The following is a 23,129-nucleotide window of genomic DNA, read 5'->3' as shown; positions in this document are numbered from 1 at the left end:
TTCCCTCACAATAACCATTCCTGAACACCTGCTGGCTTAAGCTGGCATTTGTGTCCCTGCTAATATGGAAACCAACTCTCAAGGACTGAGTAAGGGGTTTGGCTGAGCTTTATTGCTGCTTTAACAATCAAAAGAAAGTCTATGTGTAAGTGCTTTATTTTTATACAGAATGTGTCACATTTAAAGGATAAAGCTCTTCTTGTTTTAAGTAATATAAACCTTTTGATTTGAATCCTTTTCCTCTAATGCAGAATCATCACCATCATTCAATGGGGCAGCACAGGAATAGGCTTGCAAATATCTCCAAATATAAAACAGACTAAACTGTTGGGGTTCCTGTTGAAGCTACATTGAGTCAATAAGAAGCTTATTAATAATTTCTCCTCCATCTTTCATCCACTGAGGAACTAGCTTGGTTTATTTGATGTACAGGTTCAGAGGCTTAAAACAGACCTGAAAACAAACTGTTTCTTGACTTTGTGGGGAAGGTGAGGAAGGAAGAAATTTAATACTTGAAAGGGGTAGACAGAGAGGGAGGAAGAAAATCTAGTTATGCCAAACTATTTTGTTAATGAAGCAAAAATAACAACAGAGAGTAAGTCTGCAAGGAACTCTGTATTTTGAGTCAGAGTGTTACATGACAATTTTGTCATGTTGCACACACAGTATCTGTTTCTTTTTAACCTGTTTTGGTTTTGGTCCATATGAAAACATGAGCACAAATAGAATGCAAACAGATTTGGGGAAAAAACCCCAGCCTCATGTTTTAATTTGAAGTAGAAAATATTTGCTCAAAAAGCAATACTTATTAATCTGCTCCTTGAAAATTAATTTTTCATTGTGTAATTATAAAGAAATTGACTTGGACTGCAGGTATGCTGTGTTCATAATTATATTTGGTAGTCATGCTTCTGAAGGCAGGATAAGAAAGCACACCTTTAATGTGTGTCTGGTGGCTAAATGACTCTTCCCACAGATAATCAGTTCTTTCTCACTCCTTTAGGCAGCCTGTAACTTGGAAAGCACCACAAGAGCCCTGCAGTGCAAATGCTGGGGTGCAATCACACCTGCTGCCCCTGGGCACATAACTCAGGCTCCTGCAGCAGAAGGGGGAGCACCTCCAGCTCTGGCCATGCAGACACAGATTATTCAAGGATAATTTGGGGCAGGAGCTTGGCTTTGGGGATCTGAGTCATCCTCGGCAGGAGGGTCCTTCTCTCTAATGGATGGACAGTGATCCTGCAGAGAAATGCATCCTGAACGGGGTGAAACATGACACTTGAAGCTGAGGGTGGGCTACAACACCTGTTCTTAGGGAGCCAGCACATTACATTCAAATCTGGTTTGTTGGGTATTTTTGGGTTTGTTTTTTTTGTTTTTTGGGGGTTTTTTTGTTTAAATTTAAATTGGAATCTCTCCCTTTTATTTGTATATGTAAAAGTCTTTAAGGAGTTATAATATTGTTATAATAATTTCTTCCCCAGACTATGTTTTAAAAAAACCCCGAACAAATCAAATCCTCCAACCTAATTCCCAAAATTCTTATTATAAGAATTGCTTTCTTCTGTAAGGAGAAATAATTAGAATATATACAGTAGAGAAGTAGGGACTGAGCTGACACTACCCTTGCAGCACTGCCTTCTCTTCACACTTTTCCTTTCATCTTTATGTCTCTGAATTCCTGGGTGGCAAAATGTTTGTGAGGGGACTGGGAGAGGGACAAACCTCTCTGGAGAAGGAGGAAGATGCTCCAAGATGCAGGAAAAGGACAGGGACAGCAGGACAAGCAGGGACAGTGCCCTGTGGGAGAGGCTCTAGGGAAGCAGGTTTGCAGGGCTCTGCAGCGTCTCCTTAGAGATTCTGGAGCATTTCCCATGCTGATGGAAGCAGGTCCCTTTCTCCCTCCTGGCTGCTGTATCTCCTGACAGACCAAGCCCAGCTCACTGGCCAACCTGCCGATCACACCCTTCTGTCAGTCACTGATTTCCCTTCTTAATGCAGGCCATTGCTTCACTACAAATACCTCAATCATGTGGTGCAAAATCTGTATGTGGTGGCTTAACACCTTGTCTCTGAAGTGCAGTTGGAATCCCCTTTCCTTTCCTAGCATGGCTGGATCAATAACAGGCAAAGCTGAGAGAATTCTATTTCAGACACACCAGAGATGTGTCTCATCCAGCTAAGCAAACCTAACCTTTAAGCTGTTTACTCCCCACTATTTGACTCCAGCATCTGCTCTTAAAGGAAATCAATATTACAGCTGAGCAGCTTAGTCTCTGTATTTCCATGCAGCAGAGGTAATCCATTTCCTTGTCCACTGGTGTTAAACTTTGGACAGGATATAAACTGAACACAGACGTGAGGTTTCCCTGCTAATGAGCAGCCACTTCCACAGCCCCAGCACAGTGAATTTTGGGGAAACTGCTTCAACACAGCATTTTTGTATGGGCCTGAGGGTGGGCCAGGCAGCTGTAAGAGAGGACACAGTGATAATGGCTTGTGCAGACTGAGGATCCCAAACACCACCATTTCTTGGTCATTTGCACTGAACTATTTTCCTTTTCCTGGCCTGCAGCCCTGGTGCCATTAGCTCTGGCGGCTACTGACGCTGACACAAGGCTTGTTTCAGCAACAAAGAATGGCAGGGAACCTCCTGGGAGCATTCAGAATTCTCTGATTTTTCAGATCCATGGCTCCCTGTTTTCTTCAAACAGCTGCAAAGGCTGAAAAGTGTTAGAGGGAACAGAGCTAATGTCAAGCAGCATGGAACTCGGAAGGCACAGGATAAAACTATGCTTGTGGGACCAGAACACTTAGAGAGAATATCTTCTCATTATACTGAAGAATGGAAGATATTTCTTTGTAATTTGGGGAGGATTTGAACACAGCAACAACACTAAAAGCAATTCAGCTTGTTTAAAAACAATGCTATGCGCTTCCTGTTAAAAATTAATTCTTTTTTCACACAGAAATATTTCATCATTGCACTTTGCTTTAAATAAACTTCGTTCCTGAGTAATAATTGCTGATCTATGCACTGCATTTTACAATTAGTAATCTCTTTTAATTTTACAAAAATACCCTGCTGTTATACACTCTGCAGAAGAATATGTGGTCATGACGAACACATGGCTTAGGCAGGATTTTAGTGATATAAATATTTAAATCACTGTTCAGATTCACTTTTAATTCCATGCTCAGGAGGCTTAGCAGCCTGATTTAAGGGCAAAAAAATCCATGTATGTATTTTCAATTTTTTTTCTTAATGATCACTGGAACACTATTACTATCATTTAATGTCACAGTGATGACTGTGGGACTTAAAATCAAATTATGAGTAGAAAATCAGAGTATTGCGCCAGCATATGTCCCTTCTGCACATACATAATCATATCAATCATTTTCATGTGAAAATAGAAAAGATCCTTTAAATACCACTTGTTTGCTCAGGCACACAAATCCCACAAAGCATGGAAGAATTTCACTGTGAGTAATTTGAACTGAAATAAATATAGGGCAAGATTTTCAAATTGGCAACCTAAACAAAGATGTGAGGAAGTGCCTAAATTTCCATGGAACTCAACTTAGATAGCCCTCAGTGGCCACTCTGACTCTTGAGCATCATTGTAAACTCAGCCTTTCTCCCCTGGGTGTTTCAGTGTAATTTTTGCCTGCAAACCTCCATTAATGAACTTGGAGTATTTTGGATTAAGATGAGTTGTAACTTTGAGATTACATTTCACATCTGACAAATGTGATCTTTCCTATTTTTTACAGAAAAAAAATATACCAGCATGAGGGCAGAGTAAATGGAAAATATTGTGCAGGCTGCACTCAAATATGTGTTACTCACATAACTGTTGGTTGCAAAAGTTCAACCCTAATGGTCTGGAACAAACTTTAAGAATTCAATGGGAGTGCAGATATCCACTCTGCTGTTTCCCAACTCCTATCATGTGCTTTCCAAGCTGCTGGACACATTTCCAACCCACATCTCTCTCGCTTATCACATTTTTGCAATGAATGAATGAAATGTTTATATCACAGTCAAGTTGTGCTACTTGTTTTTTGGGTTTTTTTGTTTGTTTTTTTTCCCAAATAAATGATGATAGAGAAAGAAATATCTAATGCAATTCGTAAAAATAACGTATATGCCAATAACAACATTTCTGAGAGCTGGAGCTGTATATAAAACATCAGCTAATGGTTCTCTCTCATGAAAAGAGGCAGATAAACTTCCAGCCTCAGGCTTGAAATTGGATCCTGACCTCATGCTAGCAAAATATTGTCACCACATACAGCCTGACTGCAGTACAATTTGGTATCAGTGCAAACATACTTGTAGCAAAGTTCAGCATTGAGGATTTAGGTGAGCAGTGTCATCCTCACCATTCCTGTGCTGCTGGATGCTCAGAGCCCCACAGAGCTGGGCCATGGCTGGAAACCCCTCAACTTCAGCCAGGACCTCCAAAAGTGCCCATCCTCACTCACTCCCCACCAGGAGGGGATTCTTTCTCAAGTAACTGATGCTCAGACAAGAGTACTTGACCAACTGCAAACATATAAAAACTTAAGAGTGCACAGCCTTTAGGATGACAGAAGATCCTCGGTGTAGTGAGGCATTGGACTGTTTGTGACCTTTCTGGTGCAGCCACCTTCCCATACGAGGTGTAGGATAATGGAGAGTTTCAGACCTCCAGCTTTAAAATGTACTGGCAGGTTTTTTTATCAGAGAAATCAAGACCAGAAATCCCATAAACTTTAAATATTTGCCTGCATTCATACCCCTGAACAAACCAAAGGTGAGTGTGATGCGTGGTACCTGGTTCTGGGCTCACAGGGACCAAGAAATCACACAGTGACTGGTACAAAGAAAATCATATCAGAGGTCTCCTAAAGACTTTTTCTTTTCACAGTGACACCTGGTTAACAAGACCACAACAGAGAAGTCAGGGAAGAAATCCAGGCTGAAAAACGCAGCTCCACTGCAGCATGTTAGCAAATATGTGTTTTTAGCAAAGTTCTTTAGCTCTCTACACAAGTAGTTGTGGTTTGTATTGAGAGACATCTCAGATTGTGTTTTTTAAAATGCTATATGATTTCTAAGCTAGGTTCTAAATATAACTTTAAGATTAAAAAGCAAGTTGATAAATCCTGTTTTAGGAAGGCTCACAAATATCATATGACAAAGTAAAAGTAACATTTAATTGCAAGAATTGGTAACTACTCTTTTCCACAACTTTAGGTCAAGTCTCATCAACAATATGACTCTACCAAGGAACTGCACAACAGAAACTGAAATATAAAAAGCAGAAATGACGAGGAGATTCACATTAAAAGAGCAATAAATCCTGGAGCTAAAGTGCTCATTGGATGTGTCCACAGTGTGTTTTGCAAGGATGTTGTTAATTTATTTCTGTTAACACGAACTTTAGCAACGATTGAGAAGGACATATTTGAAAGTCTTAAGCACACAACGTGCCATCTTTTCCACAGCCAGCTAAAACTCTGTAGTGTTTTATATAATATAGAAATGTTCCTTGCATGGTTCTCAAAACTTAAGATTCAAGCTTTTTTTCTAAGCTAAAGGCTTTAAAATATTTATTAAGCTATTCCAAACCTTTTAAAAAGGAAACTGCTCTATGTAAAGATGTCTAAGCCATGTTTGCATTGTTTTACATCTGCCTATAGTATGAATATATTACAAACTAAAATTAATGTTCCGTTATTAGCAATTCTTCATGTGTGCCTGAGTTTAAAAATTCATTGCAAAATTTCTCAATTTCAATCATCTTTTTCCTATCCCAAGCCATTGTTCATAAAAATAATATATATTACTACTGAGCTCTATACATTATGGCATACATACAACTTTTTAAATCCCTTGTCATTACAAAGCATCCTTTCATTGCATCAGCTAATATCTATCATTTCATTAATATTTATTAAATGCTTGTTCAAAATGTAAAATTAAGCTAACTTTTAAGTAGATTATGATTTATATTTTAATGGAGTACTGACTTCACCTATGAAGAGTGAATGGGTGCAGATCAACACATTCCCCTGCAGAGGTTTTATTGGAAATGGGGAGTTAAGAGGAAGAACGCACATCTTGTCCTACTGGTGAGAGAAAGCCTCTAGCTAAACTTCATTTTCACTAAAATTCCAAGATTTTAGGGTGCTTACAGAGGGAGACATAGGGTGGCAATCTGTGTACGAACAACTAAAATGCTCCAGAATTCAGCAAGCATACTAATAGTGTTCTGAAACAAAAAAAAAAAAAAAGAAAAAAACAAAATCCCCAAGCAAATAGAAATTCTCCAGCCTTGAAAACCGTCCAAGGGATTGTTAAACTGATGACTGGCAGGCACAGACCTGCCTGGTAACTGAGATATGTCTTGCCCTATTATTTTATATACCTTTTTTCTTAAATGAAAATAGTAATTTACAGTGTTTCCTGAACTGGTCATTGAAAATATACATTATCAAAGGGTAGAATTAAATTGCCCATACTGTGACTTTAAATTACACCTGCATGAAAAACATTATAATCACTGGTGCCTTTGAAGTGAAGAGAAAGTTACTCAGGCTGCAAGTGGAGAAGTGTGGGTAACACACAATATAACATTTTAAGCTAAGTATAAAGACCTTTAATAAACAATTCTAGCAGTTTAAATTGCATAATTTGATACTTTTTACAAGGAAAGAACAAGGAAAAAATATTTTTGGATCTTCTAGAGTTTTGGGGTTTTGGCAAAAATAAGTTTCTAGAAATACTGCTGTTGCCTCAAGTTTAAAGACATTTTAACAGCCATAAGGATTCTTCAAGTCTGGAAGATCTACTTTTCAAAAGAGAAGTGCAAGATAATTCCATATTCTTAGATTGTGATCCTTGAGACTTCAACAGTGAACCACTGAGGCATGCAAAACACGGAGTTTCCCTTGAAGATATTCCTTCAGGTCCATGCACATTTAAGAAATGAGCACGGAATGAAAGAAATTAAGGTCTGTTCAGCATTGTGAAGAGCAGTCCTAAGCAGTTTGGCTGCAGCCCACCTGTGACCCAGCATGGGCACAGGTCAAAAACCACCCATGTTCCATAGTCCCGTGGGTACCGGGCATGGCAAAAGAACAGTGCAAAAACACCCAAGGTGGGGAAATACAGACAGCATTTCCCTCAGGATCATAAAAGGGCAATACAAGAAAAAAAAAAAATCCAAAATATCTTCTAGAATAGTTATAATTTAGAATCTAGAATCTGTAATTCAATGCCCAAGGACAGACACAGGGACGTTCAGAACACATCGATAGAGCTCCGAAAGAGAAGAAATCAGCCCTGGATGCTTTGGCTGGTTTATGTGGCAAGCTGGTTTGTTTAGAAGTAAACTAACTACATCTGAAAAGGCAAACGATTATTTATTTCATGGGAAATTGAACTGTGTATTTATTTTCACGTTTTAAACATGATCAAGTACAGCAGTTTGGCAAGCTTCTACTGAGAAAGAAATGCGGAAATATTTTAGCAAATGGTGGTATGTCTCGAGATTAAGTGGGTTTTAAAAACCATTTCCATTTTAATGTCTGCAGATTGCACTGCTCCTGACACTAATATACTCATGCCCTGAGCAGTCTGCATCTAATTTGTGTTGTTATTTATCTGTTACTGCCAAATCTCTGCATTTAGTGGACAAGCCTGAAATTTGCCATTATAAATCCACATGAAGGGTTCAGTGTCATCCTGAACTACACTTCAATTGCCATTTACCTCTTTTATTGACAATAGATGGCATTCAATGCCCAGTCTATGAGAAAACAAGAGAAAAAATTTAATTTCTTGATGGTTTTCCTTGTTAACTTAATGTCTGCTTAGTAACATTCTATTGGGACAAATAGATGATACATGGGACAGTGTTTATTCAAATAAGTAGTTCCTATACATTTTAACAGGTAATTTACATGTGATGCCCAACAAGATAAAGGAAATGCATTCATCTTTCATATCTGGCATAAGTAAAATATGCATAAATCTTTCCCAGGGTTAGGATGATTGCACCTAAATGCTTCCTTGCTTCCCTAGTGACAATATGGCTTTCTTATATTTACTTTCCTCTTTGTCTTAAGATTGTGAACAAAGGATCAACTGGAAACAAAACAGTTTCTTTGGGGTTTTGGTGTTGACCTTGTAGACCCATGAGTGCTGCAATTAAAAGTGAAGGGGGATTTTTTTGGAAGTAAGGTCAGATTTTTGATCTTCGTCCAAGTCCAATATGTCATCACACATGAACAGGAGAGGTTAAAAGGGCAAATTTCTAAGCATTTGACTGTGCAACTGCTGCCTAATGTGTATACCCACAGTTTCTACAGTGAACACACAAATCTGGCAACTATGCACTCAACTGGCTCCTTGCAACTTTGAAATGTTAACAAATATACTTAAAGTATAAATAGTCAGATGACTAAATAGCTATACTCACCTTCATAGCAGTTATAGATGAAATTAATGACATTTTCCTAAATGAAAACATTTGAATTTTCATGCATAAATGAGATTTGCAATTAGACAAAAACATGGAGGATATACTAAAAAGACTGGCAAACATTTTCTAATCAAATGTCTTAACAGCCATCATCAATTCTATTTTATAATGACTTTGACATTCTAAGGATTCTTTTATTAGACACTTTTACTGCAACTAAAATTTGTTATGATGATATTCCCAGAAGGCAAAAACTGGTGAGGTACCCAGTGAGCATTGCTGAAGGACATTGGTTTGCACACTTATATTTAAAATTGGCTAGAATATTGGGACAATACTTCATAAAACTACAGGCAGCTCTGAGACATATAAAGTCTAAAATTCAAGCTTGATGTCTAATCAGAAACTCATCTTTGAGCAGCACAACACCTTTAAGTCCATACCAAGTACATCTGTCATTAGTGTAGCTCCGACTCATAGAACGAGTGCCAGTTGAGACTGATGAAGAAACATTTCTCTTTAGCAATTAATTACTGTCAACGTTGAGGCTGTGATAGAACAGTCTATGACATAAGTTTCAGAAGTAATGGGGTTTGGTTTTTATTACGTTTTTGCTATAAAAAGGAATAGCTTACTGGAAAATATGAAACCAATTCAGATTTTTCAAAAAAATCCCAGTTTTTCTCTCTTGTTGACAGTGCTTAGAAAATGTGGGTTGACTTGTTTTTGATTGCTGTTTAAATAACAGATTAATTTAATAATCATTGGGATATTGAATAACAACAAATTATGGGGTGGGACAGCCAAACCCTGACCCTAATGACATTCTTATGCTAATTCTCATTTTCTTTTAGGCTCCTGCTTTCTTAATAAAACCTATATTTTTGAAAATCGTTTTTAAACATTGCAATTTATCCCAGAGTAGTTTGCTTGTAAGAGATAAGTTTACATATAGGGAGTGTATTTTATATGTGTGTATATATTTATTGCTTGACTCAAAGCCTGCTTAGGTGTATAGGTGTCCTTCCACTGAATGAGTTCCCAGAGATGGCTGTAAATGTCAGCCAGTTGCTAAAAAAGTAATTAGCAGGTAGTTCTTTCTACTCTGTGATTTATTTTAGCATATTGCAATTTAAATCCAAGTACTAATGATTAAATTTATGATTGGAAATGTTTATGAATTTTCATTACTGCAGTTGGTAATTGTCCCTCTGTGCATGGGCAGAGTATTTCTACAAGATCAGTAACAGCACACCCACATCAGAACAAAACTGAGCCTCTGCCCCTCACCCTGTGACCTTGCTGGCCATGACTGTGACTTTGTTAGCAAAAACACAGTATTTGTGCCCAAAATGCCTTATCTGAGTAACATTATATGGTTTCAATTAACATCAGTCATCATTTTTACTTCTACCAAGAGACTGTTTTTAGTCTCCTTTTTCAGACAAGGGCTCTATAGTAGTGCCTGGCACTGCAGGAACAAAAGCCAGGGACTGGGGTATCTTTTGACACAAACTTGCTTAAAGCAGAGTATTTGCACGACTTTTGTCTGCAAACCTCTTCACAACATACTGACTCTCATGTAGTTTTTCAGTATTCCACAGGGTGCATAATCAGGTAAATATTTACAATTATCTTCCTCTGTTTGCAATAAATATTTGCAATTATGTGTCACAGATTAACCTATAACATGATCCAAGGAGGACACAGGAAAGAATCTCACTGGCTCAAGGTGATGCTGCACAGGTTAAGCACCAGCACAGTGTCAGCTCCAGACTTGCTGCATCAAAGATTGAATCTGAATTCTGACTGACTGAGCCCATCATTCTTAAATTACAAATATTAAGCAATACACTTGCTTGTAAAAATATTTATTGGTACTGAGGCTATGAAACAGAAAACTGGGTCAGAAGATGTAGGTCTACAAAGGACTTTGGGTCAAATTCCTGAGCTGTTCTGCGGGAAAGTGTCCTGGGTTATAACAAAAATATTTGGAATCCAGTGAAGTCTGCAATCTTAGATGCAATTTGTAGATTGTTAATCACAGAGGGTAAACGGGATAACGAACAACTTTCCCATGAGAATCTAATAGTTCTTCTGGATTATTTCTTTAGGTTTTGCCATTGCTTGTGGAGAAAAATAATGGGTGCCTTGAGATCAGTTTGCAACTTACAGGGTTTTCTTTTATTTTTTTTTCCACTGTGGAACACAAAATGTTTTTCTATGAAAAAGATCTTAGTGCATTATTTTTGAAATACTATAATTTTCACTAAACTCAGTTTCCAACTTGGTGCGTTCCAAGTATTGCAGAATTGTATTATTTTTGAAACTTATTTCCTTTGACCTGAAGTTACCTAGGAACAGACTGAAATCTGCATTCCTTTGAGAAAACCTAGTCCTGTTAAATTAATCTTCTTTGCATGGAATCATGTCTGTTTGCAATATTGAAACAGAATCATTCAATGGTTAGGGTTTGAAGGGACCTCAAAAACCACCTGGTTCCAGCCCCCCTGCCATGGCAGGGACATCTTGCACTAGACCAGGGTGCTGAAAACCCCATCCAACCTGGCCTGGAACACCTCCAGGACTGCTTGATAATTTGCAGACCTTCTCATTAACTTTCTGTTAAATTATCACAAAATAAGGCTGCTTAAATTCTACAATGCTGGCACAAAGCACTCCCAGCAGTGTAACCTTCATTGTATTTGGTATGTCAAGTGGAAAAATCACGGCTTGATTTTGTTGAGTTTGTACTTTTCAGGCAGTGGGACCCATTGTTGCACTTAAAGGGTTCCAGAGCATCAATTTACAAAGCACTCTCATACTTCTATTCCACAAAGCCATATAAAACCAATTATTCATACTAGACATTAACAATTTCCTTCTACTTAAAAGTTGGTCAGTAGCAACTGAAAAGTGAATATTAGCACTTAAAATTTATCTGCAGTGTACTTACTCCTGTTTCCTGTTTTAAAGTAATGAAAATATCAAGGAGAAAATTTAGGACTAAGTCCAGAAGCACACCTACTGACTTCAAAGTGAAGTTTTCACCTTTATTTGCTAATTGCATATTGATTTAACCTGGAAAGGAAGAGCTGCAACAATTTTTGTTTAACTTTTAAATTCTTCCTGACATTTATATTGATAGACAAATTATTGCTGTAAATACTAATCTCCCTGGTGATGACAACCTCTCAGCATAAAGGAAATACAATTAAGAGACTTATCAAGGTACAGAAATTTGCATAATCAATACCTATGCAATTTCACAATTAAAATGTACCAGTACTACAATCAAAATGTCACAGCACATGGGCAGCAAATGCAGAGAAAATACATTTTCAGTGTGAAGGAGGAAAGCTAGACTGAAATCTTCCTCTTCTTTTAGCTCTATAAAGGACAAGTTTACAGGAGCACTGGTCGAAATGACATGACAGCACTGTCATGTGAGATTTGTTATTATTAACTCAGCTTTCCAGCACTGGAAGTTTGGAGAATAGATTTAATCATCTCCCACTCTTTCAGACTAACAGTTCTAAGAAGGAAACTCTGTTTGGCATTCCAGTGAAACAGCCAGATCTCACTGTACCACAAGGGAATTCCTAACCTATCCAGCAGGGTTTCACTCCTGGACAGGAGACTGAACAGCACTTACCTTTCAAATCTAAATCTTACAGGCTATGCCCTTAGAATGCTGCCTGAGTTTAGGAAAAGAATTAAAATACTCAGTATTTGAAATTAACATAAACCTCTACCACTTGGACATTTTTTCTGGTAGAGAGTAATAGCCACAACTTTAATTTAAGAGCATCAAAGTTTTAAGTGACCCCTGTAATAGGAGAAATGCAACCTTGACAGAGGTCAGTACCTAGGATAAAACACAACAGACTCGTACATTCTTCAACACAGCCTCGAATAATTCAGTTTTATTGCTTTGTCACAAACAGTTGTATTAAAAAAAAAAATTTAAAAAAAAAATGGAAAGGGCTTACTTGAAACAGTCATCGCAAGCAATGTTCCCCGTGGTCTCCTTTATGGTGCGCTCGGAAACAAAGGCTGGGTACTCTGTGTCACAGGGCTCCAGGGTCTGCTTCAACCTCTGAGCTATAGGCACAGCAAAAAACATCTTGATGTTAACATGAGAGGAACAGCACACAAAATTGTGAACAACATGAGATGCTGTGTTACAGAGCTCGCAGAGAACGGAAATGTTACTCAGCTTCTGCCACCCTGTGAGATTTCCTAGGCAGTGCATAACGCTATTTTTTCAATTAAATTAAAAAAAAAAAAAAAGGTTTATCCAGAGAATGTAGTTTTGCAAGATATTGCTGTTAAAGTAGTTATTAATGGTTTAGCCATTGCCAACCTACTTTACATTTATGCATGAGTTTTTATTCTTTCTGTTTAGATCCAAGATGGATTTACTGTCACTTTTATCTCAGTGGTGCTGTGCATCACTAACCTTTATTCATGGGAGTTTACATTTATTTGGTTTGTAAATTGTGGTATATTTTACTGAAGCCAAAACATCTATTTTATATTACAGCTTGGGAATCTTTGTAGGGTTTCATCAGTTAAAATAACTCTGTGGGTGGGAGAGGCAGAAGAGTTACTTTACCCAACAGCAATGTTTGTTATCTGCTTCCCAAAATAGTAATAATTAGGACTCCATAGCACCTTTAATCTGAAGTCTTTGCAATGCAAGGAAAAAGTGTCACTATTTCCATCCTAAAGATTGGGAAACTGAGTTACCAGGAAGCAGAGGGGCTGGTTCAAGGTCAAACTACAGGACAGCTGCTCTTCTGGCTCTCACGCTGAAGTATCTGTCGCAAAATGTTTCTCCCTCATTCCCTTTCTTTTTCCTCCCCACTCCTTCATTGTTCCTTAACACAGAGATACACTTTGCACATCAGCACAAATGTTAGCCCTATCTTAAACTAATTGCTAAGTGGGAAAGCAAGATGAGGTATGACAAAAATAGATTACACAGAGCAGGCTCTTGGGCTTGACAGACCTTCCCTGGAGATGATCTGTTTCAGAGTGAGTGGTGCATCCACTGAGCAGTGCCAGGAGAGCCACCACATCTGCATTTCCAATCACACCAGGGCAGGCATTTCTGAACTGTTCACACTTCTTGTATGTGATAAAAATCCAAAAATTATTCCATCAAATACACAGATCTCAAAGGAGGTACTAAAGCTGCTCAGAAAAGTTTTGTTATCTCTGATGTGTTCACTGTGGTTGTGAGATGTTTAAAAGTTCAGTATTTTTTAGAAAATTGTCTTACTAGCTGTACTGACATCTTCCCTTTCTCTTCTGTTCTCCTTATCTGTTGTCAGGAATAACTGGAGTTTATCACCTGTGTTTTGAGTCTACCTTCACTTGTATCAACATATGGCTTGTGTAACACAGAGGCTGAAAAGATTCACTGGTCTCACACTTCCTGCACCTCACTAGAGTCCAGAAGATAATGGCGTTGTCCAAGGTTTAGGGGTTCTTCTCTCTCATTTACAAATGTGATTGCAATTACAAGATCTTGTGCAGAAGTATTTTCCATAGCAGGGTTTGGCAAAGGAGCAGGTGTGTGTGGACCCTCCAGCACCTTCACAGTACATCACATTCTATTAACATCACAATTTCAGTTGGAAGCAGTTTCTCCACTCGAGGAATTGATGGGGGTTTTTTTTGTTTGTTTGTTTGTTTTTTTTCCCTGAGCTTTGGTAAATGTTCTTAAGTAAAAAATAAATGTGCAAGTTTATTAATTTTAATTTCATAAGGTGCAGTCATAAATATTACAACTCTTAGTGGTAACATAGCGTTACATAAGACAATACCTAAGCACATCTTCTGCTCTCTTGTGAAATATATTCTACTTTTTCTTCCTAAAATATGCTGCTTCCAAACAACCATCCCTTGCTACCTAAGCAGATATGAGCTGGGCAAGCACTACTCTGAAAACACTGAGATCTCAATGAGCATCTTGAGGGGGTATTTCCAATGCTCTTAACTCATCAACGTGGAGAAAGTGACTTGTGACATTTAAACTGTCAACTAAACCATGAATGGAAATTTCTCGACAATACTGGTCCATCAAACTGCTGCACTGATAGTTTTGTTTTAAATAAAGTTTGCAAGTTATTATTGCCTCTTCTGTAACGAGTGCACTCTCAAAACACAGCTCAGACATTCATTTTTATGAGCTGTAGAGGGATGTTGTGTTTGAGAGATATTTTCTCTAGCATACAATGCAAGTTCCACTGGATGTTTCATGTCAGGCTATATTAACACATATTTGTGCAGTACACTTGGAAAAAAAATATATTTCCTACACTGGCTGCTTTGGCTGCTCTGCAAGCACCAAGGACTGGGACAGGCACAGCTGCCACTCCTCAGGGAACAGATTTGCATTTTCTGGGTCCAGCACAGCAAACCTGGCTGTCCTTCACAGCCTCAGTGTCAGGGATGGCTCTCTTCATGCTTAGGGAAATCACTGAACAGTTGGTCTTGGTTTTAGGGGCCTGACTGATATTTTATCTTCAGACAGGATATTATTTTGGCATAAAGACAGCCTAGCATCCAGGCAGTGCAAATATTAAATGAAGCCTAAAGCAGCAGTTTTATCCCCTGCTTTGCTAAGAAGTATGCAAATATGAAGCTGAAGAATTCAGTTTGAATTCTTGCACCAGTCAGCGACATACAGCACAATTTGCCTATTAAATTGTCACTTGAAGAGCACTGCTCTTGTAAAGTGGCCCTTTACTTTTGAGAAACACTTCTAAAAATGCCATAAAAAGTCTGTTAAAATATAGAAAGACAGCTTAGACTGAAAACTTCCCATTCTTAGTGAAACTATTAAAACTTTCCATTATTTCAAATGAAGCTTCTGCATTGAAAAAAAAATGTTTTGAATAAATTGAATTTTAGTACATTTTAATGTCTATTTTTAAATGGAATAACAAAACAAAATACAGATCAGTCTTTTTTTAGCATAAAATCTACTATCTTAAGCTTTAAAAATTATTTTTGTATGAAATAAGATGGTCATATTTCTGTACACTTTTTTTTGAAATGGCATTTTCCAGCACAATAACTCCACTACATTTTATGGCAACTCTAGCAAAAAAAAAAAAAAAAAAAAAAAAAAAAAATTATAATGAAAACAGTGCAATTGCTTTATTCACAAAGATTGTTTTGGAATGAAGGGAAATGTTTTTAAAAAAACATATTTAATCATTATCTACTATTTTATCTTTTCTGCTTTAGTAGTGTACTGTGTTCCCAGAGTGCACATAAGCACTTACTGGTTATTCACAGAAGATCTTAATTCTCTTGTGTTTTAGGAAACATTAACAAAGAAGAGAATGCTGGCATGGGAGGAAAACTATTATCAGATGTTTATTATTTAATCTAAAACAGTGTACACACATCTGAATTTCAAAAGTCCTAATTACTCTAGACATTTCTGCCATTATTCCAGGAAAAAAAAAATCACACTTACCTTTAGCTGTTAGATCAGAGTGCCACCAACTGCATAGATTAAATTCCACAAGGAACCTGGAGAAATTATTAGAGTTTTCACATTACCCCACAGAATGTTTTCCAAGTACTAAACTGGCAGTAGCTTGATAACGTTAATCCTATTTTAAATAAAAGCTAACACAGAACTGAAATTCAAGTTACTGGCATAACTCTGGGATTAGCACCTACTCCTATTCTCATATTTTTACTGGGTTATTTTTTTACCTCTGAAAACTTATTCTGAAATTAACCCCACCAATAAATCATAGATTTACCCATTTTTAATTTAAAATATTGATTATATTGATTATATTTGGAGTGTTCATTAAAACTCTCAAAGCATGGCAGCACACTCTATTTTTGCTGTTGAACATTATTTCTCCATCATGTGGGTATTTTAACTCTAGCAAAATGCCATGGGATTATAACTGTCCTGGCTACCACACAGGAGCACACGTAAAATAATTTATTTTATTAATTCTCAAATTGAAATAATAAAGCTGTTTTGTTTTGAAGAGCAGAAAAAATTAACCACTGCCTAATCAACTCTAACTAAATTGCAAAGAACACTAAAATAAACCATGATTTACTTGGAAGAATGGACTGAAAAGTGTCAGCCAATCAGTTGTTGTAAAGTAGAGAATGTGAAACAAATATTCAGTTCATCATATGCCCGTGAATCTACAATACTTATAAATACAGAAGGTTTCTTAGCACTTGCAAAGCTGTGAAATGTAGCATCAGTCTCATTTTAACACAATTTATTTCCCTCAAATTAAGAAAGCTGCATTTCAGATCAATCTCTGCCCTTGGCAGCAGCCATTCATTTAATTCTCCTTAACTCTTATTCTGAAGTTTGAAAAAAGCTCATACAATTTACAATTAAACAAAATGATTGCAAGAAAAAATCAATTTTATGTCAGTAAAGATAAAATTCACTCATATCTGCAGCTCTGATTTCAGATAAGAATAAAAATAAATCATATAACTTAATAACACTACGCGTTTTAAGGCTTGCTCTTCTCCATGTGATATTGCTATTTCTTAGGCACCTTCTCCTGAAGATAATGATCATTATGAATTAACTGGGAATTTTAGAAGAATTAATGGAGATAGAAAAATTCAGCAGCATCCAAGTACACCTTATCTGGCACTGCAATGGGTCCTTCTTACAGAATTTTATGAAGTGACAAACCATACAGTGAGTCAGGATAACAAGTTTCTCCTCTGACAGCAGCCCACCCAAGCAGCATCACAAACAGCCAGACATGAATCTAAAATTTAACAGTAACCACAGACAGAAATTTGGGTTGTGTATTGTGATCTGCTGAACAAAGACGTGCAGATATTAGTGAAGACCACGAGTGTGATAAAAGTGAAAGTGCAGCCAAAATTCTCTCAGATTTCAAAATGCAAAATTGGAAAAAAAAGACAGATATTAACATATTTAAAATCATCCAAGAAAAGCAGCACAATGCAAAAGGTAAAAATATAAATATTCAAAACTACAAGAATTTAGTAATTCATAGAAATATTCATTACATTCTTGATGAAATCTACTTACAAGACAAGTTCAGTCATAATCCACTTTACTGCAGCAAAGAAGGCATTATAAGGCTGGAGAGAAGAAACTCATTTAATAAAAAGTCAAAACATGCAGCATTTATAGCTTAACTGAATTCTTCATGCAAAAACCATCCTTTAGATATTCAAATGCATATGGAGCATAAAACCCTCCTTTTTTAGGGATCAAGAAATATTATTATACTGATTATTAAAATGCATAAGTAATGAAATTTTCTTTTTATAATACTTGGTCATATGCACAGATTATCAGTGGAAAAAGGAAAGTTTTTGGAAATGATTCTTAAATCTTTAACCTCTAGGGGTTCCTATTTCCCAGGCTATTGCTGGAGGAACAGCTCAGGCAGATAAAATGAGCTTTTCTTGGGCTGCAATTCACAGGCTTGCCTCTCTATAATGCAAATCTCTATTCATTACCTCAGCCTCATTAGGCTCAGAAAAGTCTGAATTTACCTAAATGTTTATCTGTGTCATTTGACAGTCCGGTTGTAAGTACTTTAAGAAGTTTTTTCCCTCCTCCCTCTGTTTTTCTGGATCATAACAAATAGAGCAAATCCTTTGAAAATCCTCTGTTGACAGTACTTCTAATACATTCTGAATATTTCATTTTTGAAAAGACTATTAATAGGATTAATCTTTCATGAAAAAAAGCCAGGCAGAAAAGTCAGCTTCCAGAAATCTGGAATTTCTCCCTCATCTTTGTTAGGATGTCCTAGTTGCATAAAATTCTGCCGACTCTGTTGGATGCAAACAAAGCATTTTGAAAAACAGAAATCATAATGATAGAACTCCTCAGATATCTAAAATCATGCCCAACCAGCCCAAAGCAGCACTCACTGCAGCAGTGCTGATAGGCAGAGCAGCAACAGGACAAGTAACATTTTCAGGGGCCACAGAGAAAGTTTCTGTGCAGGGCTGAGGATTCAGACCCAAAGGACTCGGGCAGTGCCATGAAAAGTTGAGACCCCAACCCAGCAGAATGCAAAATGTCTGCGACAAGAAAGACTTTCACCTGTGAAGCCCTGTCTTATAGGAAAAGATAAAGAACTACAAGACTTTGCTGGAGATGAAAAAGAAAATGTCAGCCCTGTGGGACATCTTATTTCTTTTCATTCCAAATCAAAAATCCTGAAATTTCATGTCCAAGTAATAAAATTTGCTGTATACTTTTGTTTTCATAAAGCCAAATTTAATGTAAAACAATGTATTCGTTATTACTTATGAAGAATACTTATTTGGTGTGAAATATACCATGTGTTTTAGTAACTATTTTAATCCTAAAAATTAATCAAATTTCTAACCCAAATGTATCTGAAAAAAATCTTTAATGTCTACAAAAAATGAAAAAATATTTTTGTTTTGAAATTCCAGTGGCAAAACCGTGTAATTACATTGATATAAATGCATTCTCATGAAATGTGATTTTACTCAGGAGCCTTTTCCACTCACAGATAGTTCCTTTGAAAACCGCAACAAAAACTGCAGGAGTTTTATTCTCTCTACATATTTAAACCACCATAGAGAGCCAAAATAATTTTTTTCTGTGGCTCCATGGTGCTGCTACATTTGCAACAAAGTGGTTCTATGGAGAATCATGTAGGTCTTGGAGCAATTAAAACAAAAGAAGTGCTAAATAAAAAAGTATTTATCTGGAGAGCTGTTAAGAAGCAATACTGTTCTGATAAAGGAATGGACCAGGTGATCTATAAGTCCAGTCCATCACTCCCACAGTCTAAAAGGCTGGGATAGAATCTCTGATACCTCTTCTCTATGCTGTTTAAGATAGGAACTTTTCAGGGAGTTTCCGTCTTGTCCCTGTCTCTATTCCTCTATTTATGAAACCATAATTCTCAACAGGAAGGATAAACATATGTAAGCAAACCTTTTGCTTAAGCAGAAATTATATTGGATACTGTCTAATAACCTGACATGTAAAAAACTGGGCAAAAAACCCAAGAAAATGAGGAATCAGCCCTATGGGTCTTTAATGCAAGTTCTCTTTATATTTTCTCAATAGTCATGGTTGATAGAAGTGACTGAATCAACAGGAAAATAATAACCTAAAACTCTGTTCATGTTTCATACTGAGGATCACCAAAATTCTCTTGAGGTTTAAAAAGCTTGACTATCTCTAAATAAAAAAAAAATCTTTGACATGTCTCAATGTATCCCATAACAGATGCAAGGGCTTTTTTTCTGGATATCTTGGACAAAATTTGGAATAATAAAACGACACCTTTTGGATTAGATCCCACTTTTTAAGGGATAATGCCTCAGCTCTGCATGCTGAGTGCTTAGGCAAACTGAAGTCCCAAGTCTTTGGATAGAAGGTTTTTGTTAAGAGCTGCCATATATTTTAAGATATTTCATGCAAATGTGTTTCACAGCAGCCTGTTCTATTTCACTAATAGTTTAGGTCTCGTTGCAGTCTAGTATTTATGATGGGAAGATGGTCTTTTTCAGGGTTCAGACTTTAGTGGATAACAAACTGATAAATGCCATAAGTCCAGGCATATGAAAAACAGAATGATGTAAATGAAAACATCCCCAAATGTACAAAATTATTAAAGAGTGGGGTTTTTTGTTTTGTTTTTTTGTTTTTTGTTTTTTGTTTTTTTTTTTGTTTTTTTTTTTTTCTTAGTTAGATCTATATTTTTCCTGTTAGTGCATTTAAAAATAAATTATATCAGGTAACTTTTCCAGACTGGCAAAATTGCCAATGTTTTGCTGCTGTTCTCTTTACTGAAGAATTTTTTCATGCTATTACTGTCATCTATTGGTAAAAATAGTTCCTTTTTAATATGCAAAACCTCTATCTAACACCTGATCAGTTGTGGTAGATTATTACAGGAATCAGTAAAATGGATGCATGGTCACAAAGCATCCTTGGGGGTATTACCCTGATAGAGGATTTAGCAATAAGGAAGCGTTGCCTTGGCAAGACCCAGGTTGCCTCTAATCCAGCCTGGTAGAGGGACAGGGTTTGTACTCAAATTGCAACACAAGGGTTTAAATGCATCGAAATCCTGCTATAAAAGACACGTTTAAATACTAGGGAAAATGAATTTTTAAAATCACTGACTTGCATGCCTTGTCAATAAAAAAAATTATCAAATTTTATTTACATATTTACATAGAGAAAAGGAATATGTGATTCCAGTCCCCCAGACAAAACACAATCTATTGCCAAATTTACAAATTCCTAAGAAGGCAAATTCATACAGTGCAAAAAACTTTCTGACAGAACCTCAGAAATGGTGGCCCAGCATTAAAATGATTCAACTCGAAAAAAACCAGAACACTTTGTGTTCGTTTATAATGGACCACCCTTTGTATGCTCTGGGATAAACACAGAGAGCTGTAAGCATTCCAAATCAAAATAACAATTTTACAATGGCCCTGAGATATTTGCAGCAATTTTCTTGGATGATGGCATGGAAAGATGCTCAAGAGAGGTGCTGTACTTACGTCCAGTAAGCTATGGGCACTGTCGCTACTCTCTTTGTTTGTCCTACACATGGCCTGGTAGTCATAAAGGGTAATTCTACAGGGAAGAACAGAAAACTGCTTGACTAAAAGAAGAAAACGCAGTGGAATAAAAATTATGATATGGAACATTCTGCTCACAAAGTGGACAGGAAAATAAAAATTGGAACAGCTGGTGGGGGAAAGAGGGAATGGGATCGTTAAAATACAGGTTACATGGAAGAGTGTAAGAAATGCTGTGAAAATTTTGTAAGGATTTCAGCAGACTACAGAACAAAGCAAAAGCATAACTGGGAGGAACCAGGGAAGATATGCAGAGAGTGTAACATACAATGGCATAAAAAATGTGGGGAGGAGGAGAATACACATCCAACACAATGCTTAAACAATTGGTTCTGGACTAAGATCAGCACATTGAGCCCCAGAAAGTGAAGAGCCTATGCATTTGAGAGGCTTCTCACAACAGACCACTCAAACTTCAGTAAAAGCAGAAACACTCTTCTACAGTCCCAGCATCTCAGTGCACAACTGCTTTGAACATGGCATTGCTTCTGAAGGAGACAGAGGTGGAATTTCAGTGCATTGACAGTACGGATACTTGAAGCAGGATGGTTTTGCTTTGCTTATTTTCAGGAAGGCAAAATATTCCAGATAGTTGCTGTAATCAGCTAATGCTAGAAGCCTCCTCAAATACATAGTAAACAGGGAAATTTACTTATGCTTGCAATCTTACTCATCATTGAAATACTTCAGAGATCTAAATGTAAAATCCAGAACTCGGAACTAGTACATGGAATTATTGTGATTATTTCTCTAAATCTGTCCATAGAACAATCAATAAACTTTTTCCATCCACATAAAGAAAACATTTAAAATCTGTAGCAGATGTAAAGGATCTTTAACTGATAATTTGTAACAAGTGTAAATATATAGAACTCACAATTGTTATTTGAAACATTTCCATTTGACTTGTGCATCATCAGAGAGACAAGGGAACACAACTGGACAGAGATGGTTAATAGAGGTATGAGATGGGACTAAAATGTTTTGCAATATGTGCCTTGCTTCTAAGTGGAGAGGAAAGAAAAGCACACAAATTCAGCTACACAGAGGATGTCCCAGAAGCTGCCAAAACCAGGTCATGAAATGCACTCAGCATCACCATGAGGCATCCTGCACTGCATGCCATGAAACCTTGCAAGCTGTACCAATAAAATGCTGTATTCCATTGTGGTAGAGACTATATATTTTTTTTTCTGATCTAATTTTGTGACAGCAATCATCACTAAAAGCTTCTTTATTATGTCTATATTTTCTTTCTGGCTTACAGACAAAATCTCTAACATATTGGATGTCGCAGCTTCAACTGAACATTTAGCACATGGTCATACTGCTTACATCATTGTTTTTCTCTTTTGCTGAGAATAGCAATGCCCAGGAAGGCATTGTTGTGTGGACTGGCAGAGAGAGGCACACGGGAGACAAAACATAACTAGAGACCTAAACATGGTGTGAGTCGCACACTGACCATCCTTGGCAGCATCCCGCCCACGGCCAGATCCGCGCCCCAGATCTGCCAAGACAAACAGAGCAGTACACCGTGTAAGCTGTGCTGCCTCTGGGGCATGCAGAAATACACCACTTCCCCTAGCTTTGCCCTTCCTTCTTCCTCATCCTTTAGACATGCTCAGGATCCAGCCCCTGGAAAGGAATTTCTAGAGCTCAGCCTTTCCAGCCTTATTCACTATTTTGTTCCTTGGGATCCAAGCACGGTGGTGTCGTGTGTGCACCTGGATCACCCAGTGATGGAGGCAAGAGATAAATGCACAGAAACGGGCAGTTTACAGGTGTTCATGTGCTTTGTGCAGAGTATCAATAAATTCCATATGGATTTCCATATGGATAAAACAGTCCCATCTTGCTTCATTTAATACCTAGCCTTGGAAGCAGAATACATTATTTTGTCTGTATTAATTGTAAATGTTTCTTTAAATCTATTTATTAAGATTGGTTCCATGTTTGAAAGTGTAATCAATGTCTCAACTTTGAGTTTCAGACAGCAAA

General features: G+C 37.1%; 1 protein-coding gene across 2 annotated transcripts in view; it reads right to left on the bottom strand.

Annotated features, from left to right (window-relative positions):
* The window catches only part of CACNA2D3 (calcium voltage-gated channel auxiliary subunit alpha2delta 3), a 381,968-nt gene that overhangs the window by 5,311 nt on the left and 353,528 nt on the right, over positions 1-23,129 (bottom strand). For both annotated transcript variants that reach the window (XM_063164664.1, XM_063164665.1), the window contains 4 exons: positions 21,048-21,123; positions 17,560-17,612; positions 15,976-16,031; positions 12,470-12,581 (listed from right to left, as the gene is read on the bottom strand). In XM_063164664.1, the coding sequence (XP_063020734.1) occupies positions 12,470-12,581; positions 15,976-16,031; positions 17,560-17,612; positions 21,048-21,123 (297 nt within the window). The remainder of the gene's footprint in view (positions 1-12,469; positions 12,582-15,975; positions 16,032-17,559; positions 17,613-21,047; positions 21,124-23,129) is intronic.

Source organism: Melospiza melodia, chromosome 10, assembly GCF_035770615.1.
Source record: "Melospiza melodia melodia isolate bMelMel2 chromosome 10, bMelMel2.pri, whole genome shotgun sequence".
In the NCBI taxonomy this organism is placed as follows: domain Eukaryota; kingdom Metazoa; phylum Chordata; class Aves; order Passeriformes; family Passerellidae; genus Melospiza; species Melospiza melodia.
The sequence above is the reverse complement of the archived record's forward strand: the minus strand, read 5'-3'. Positions and strand labels throughout refer to the sequence as shown.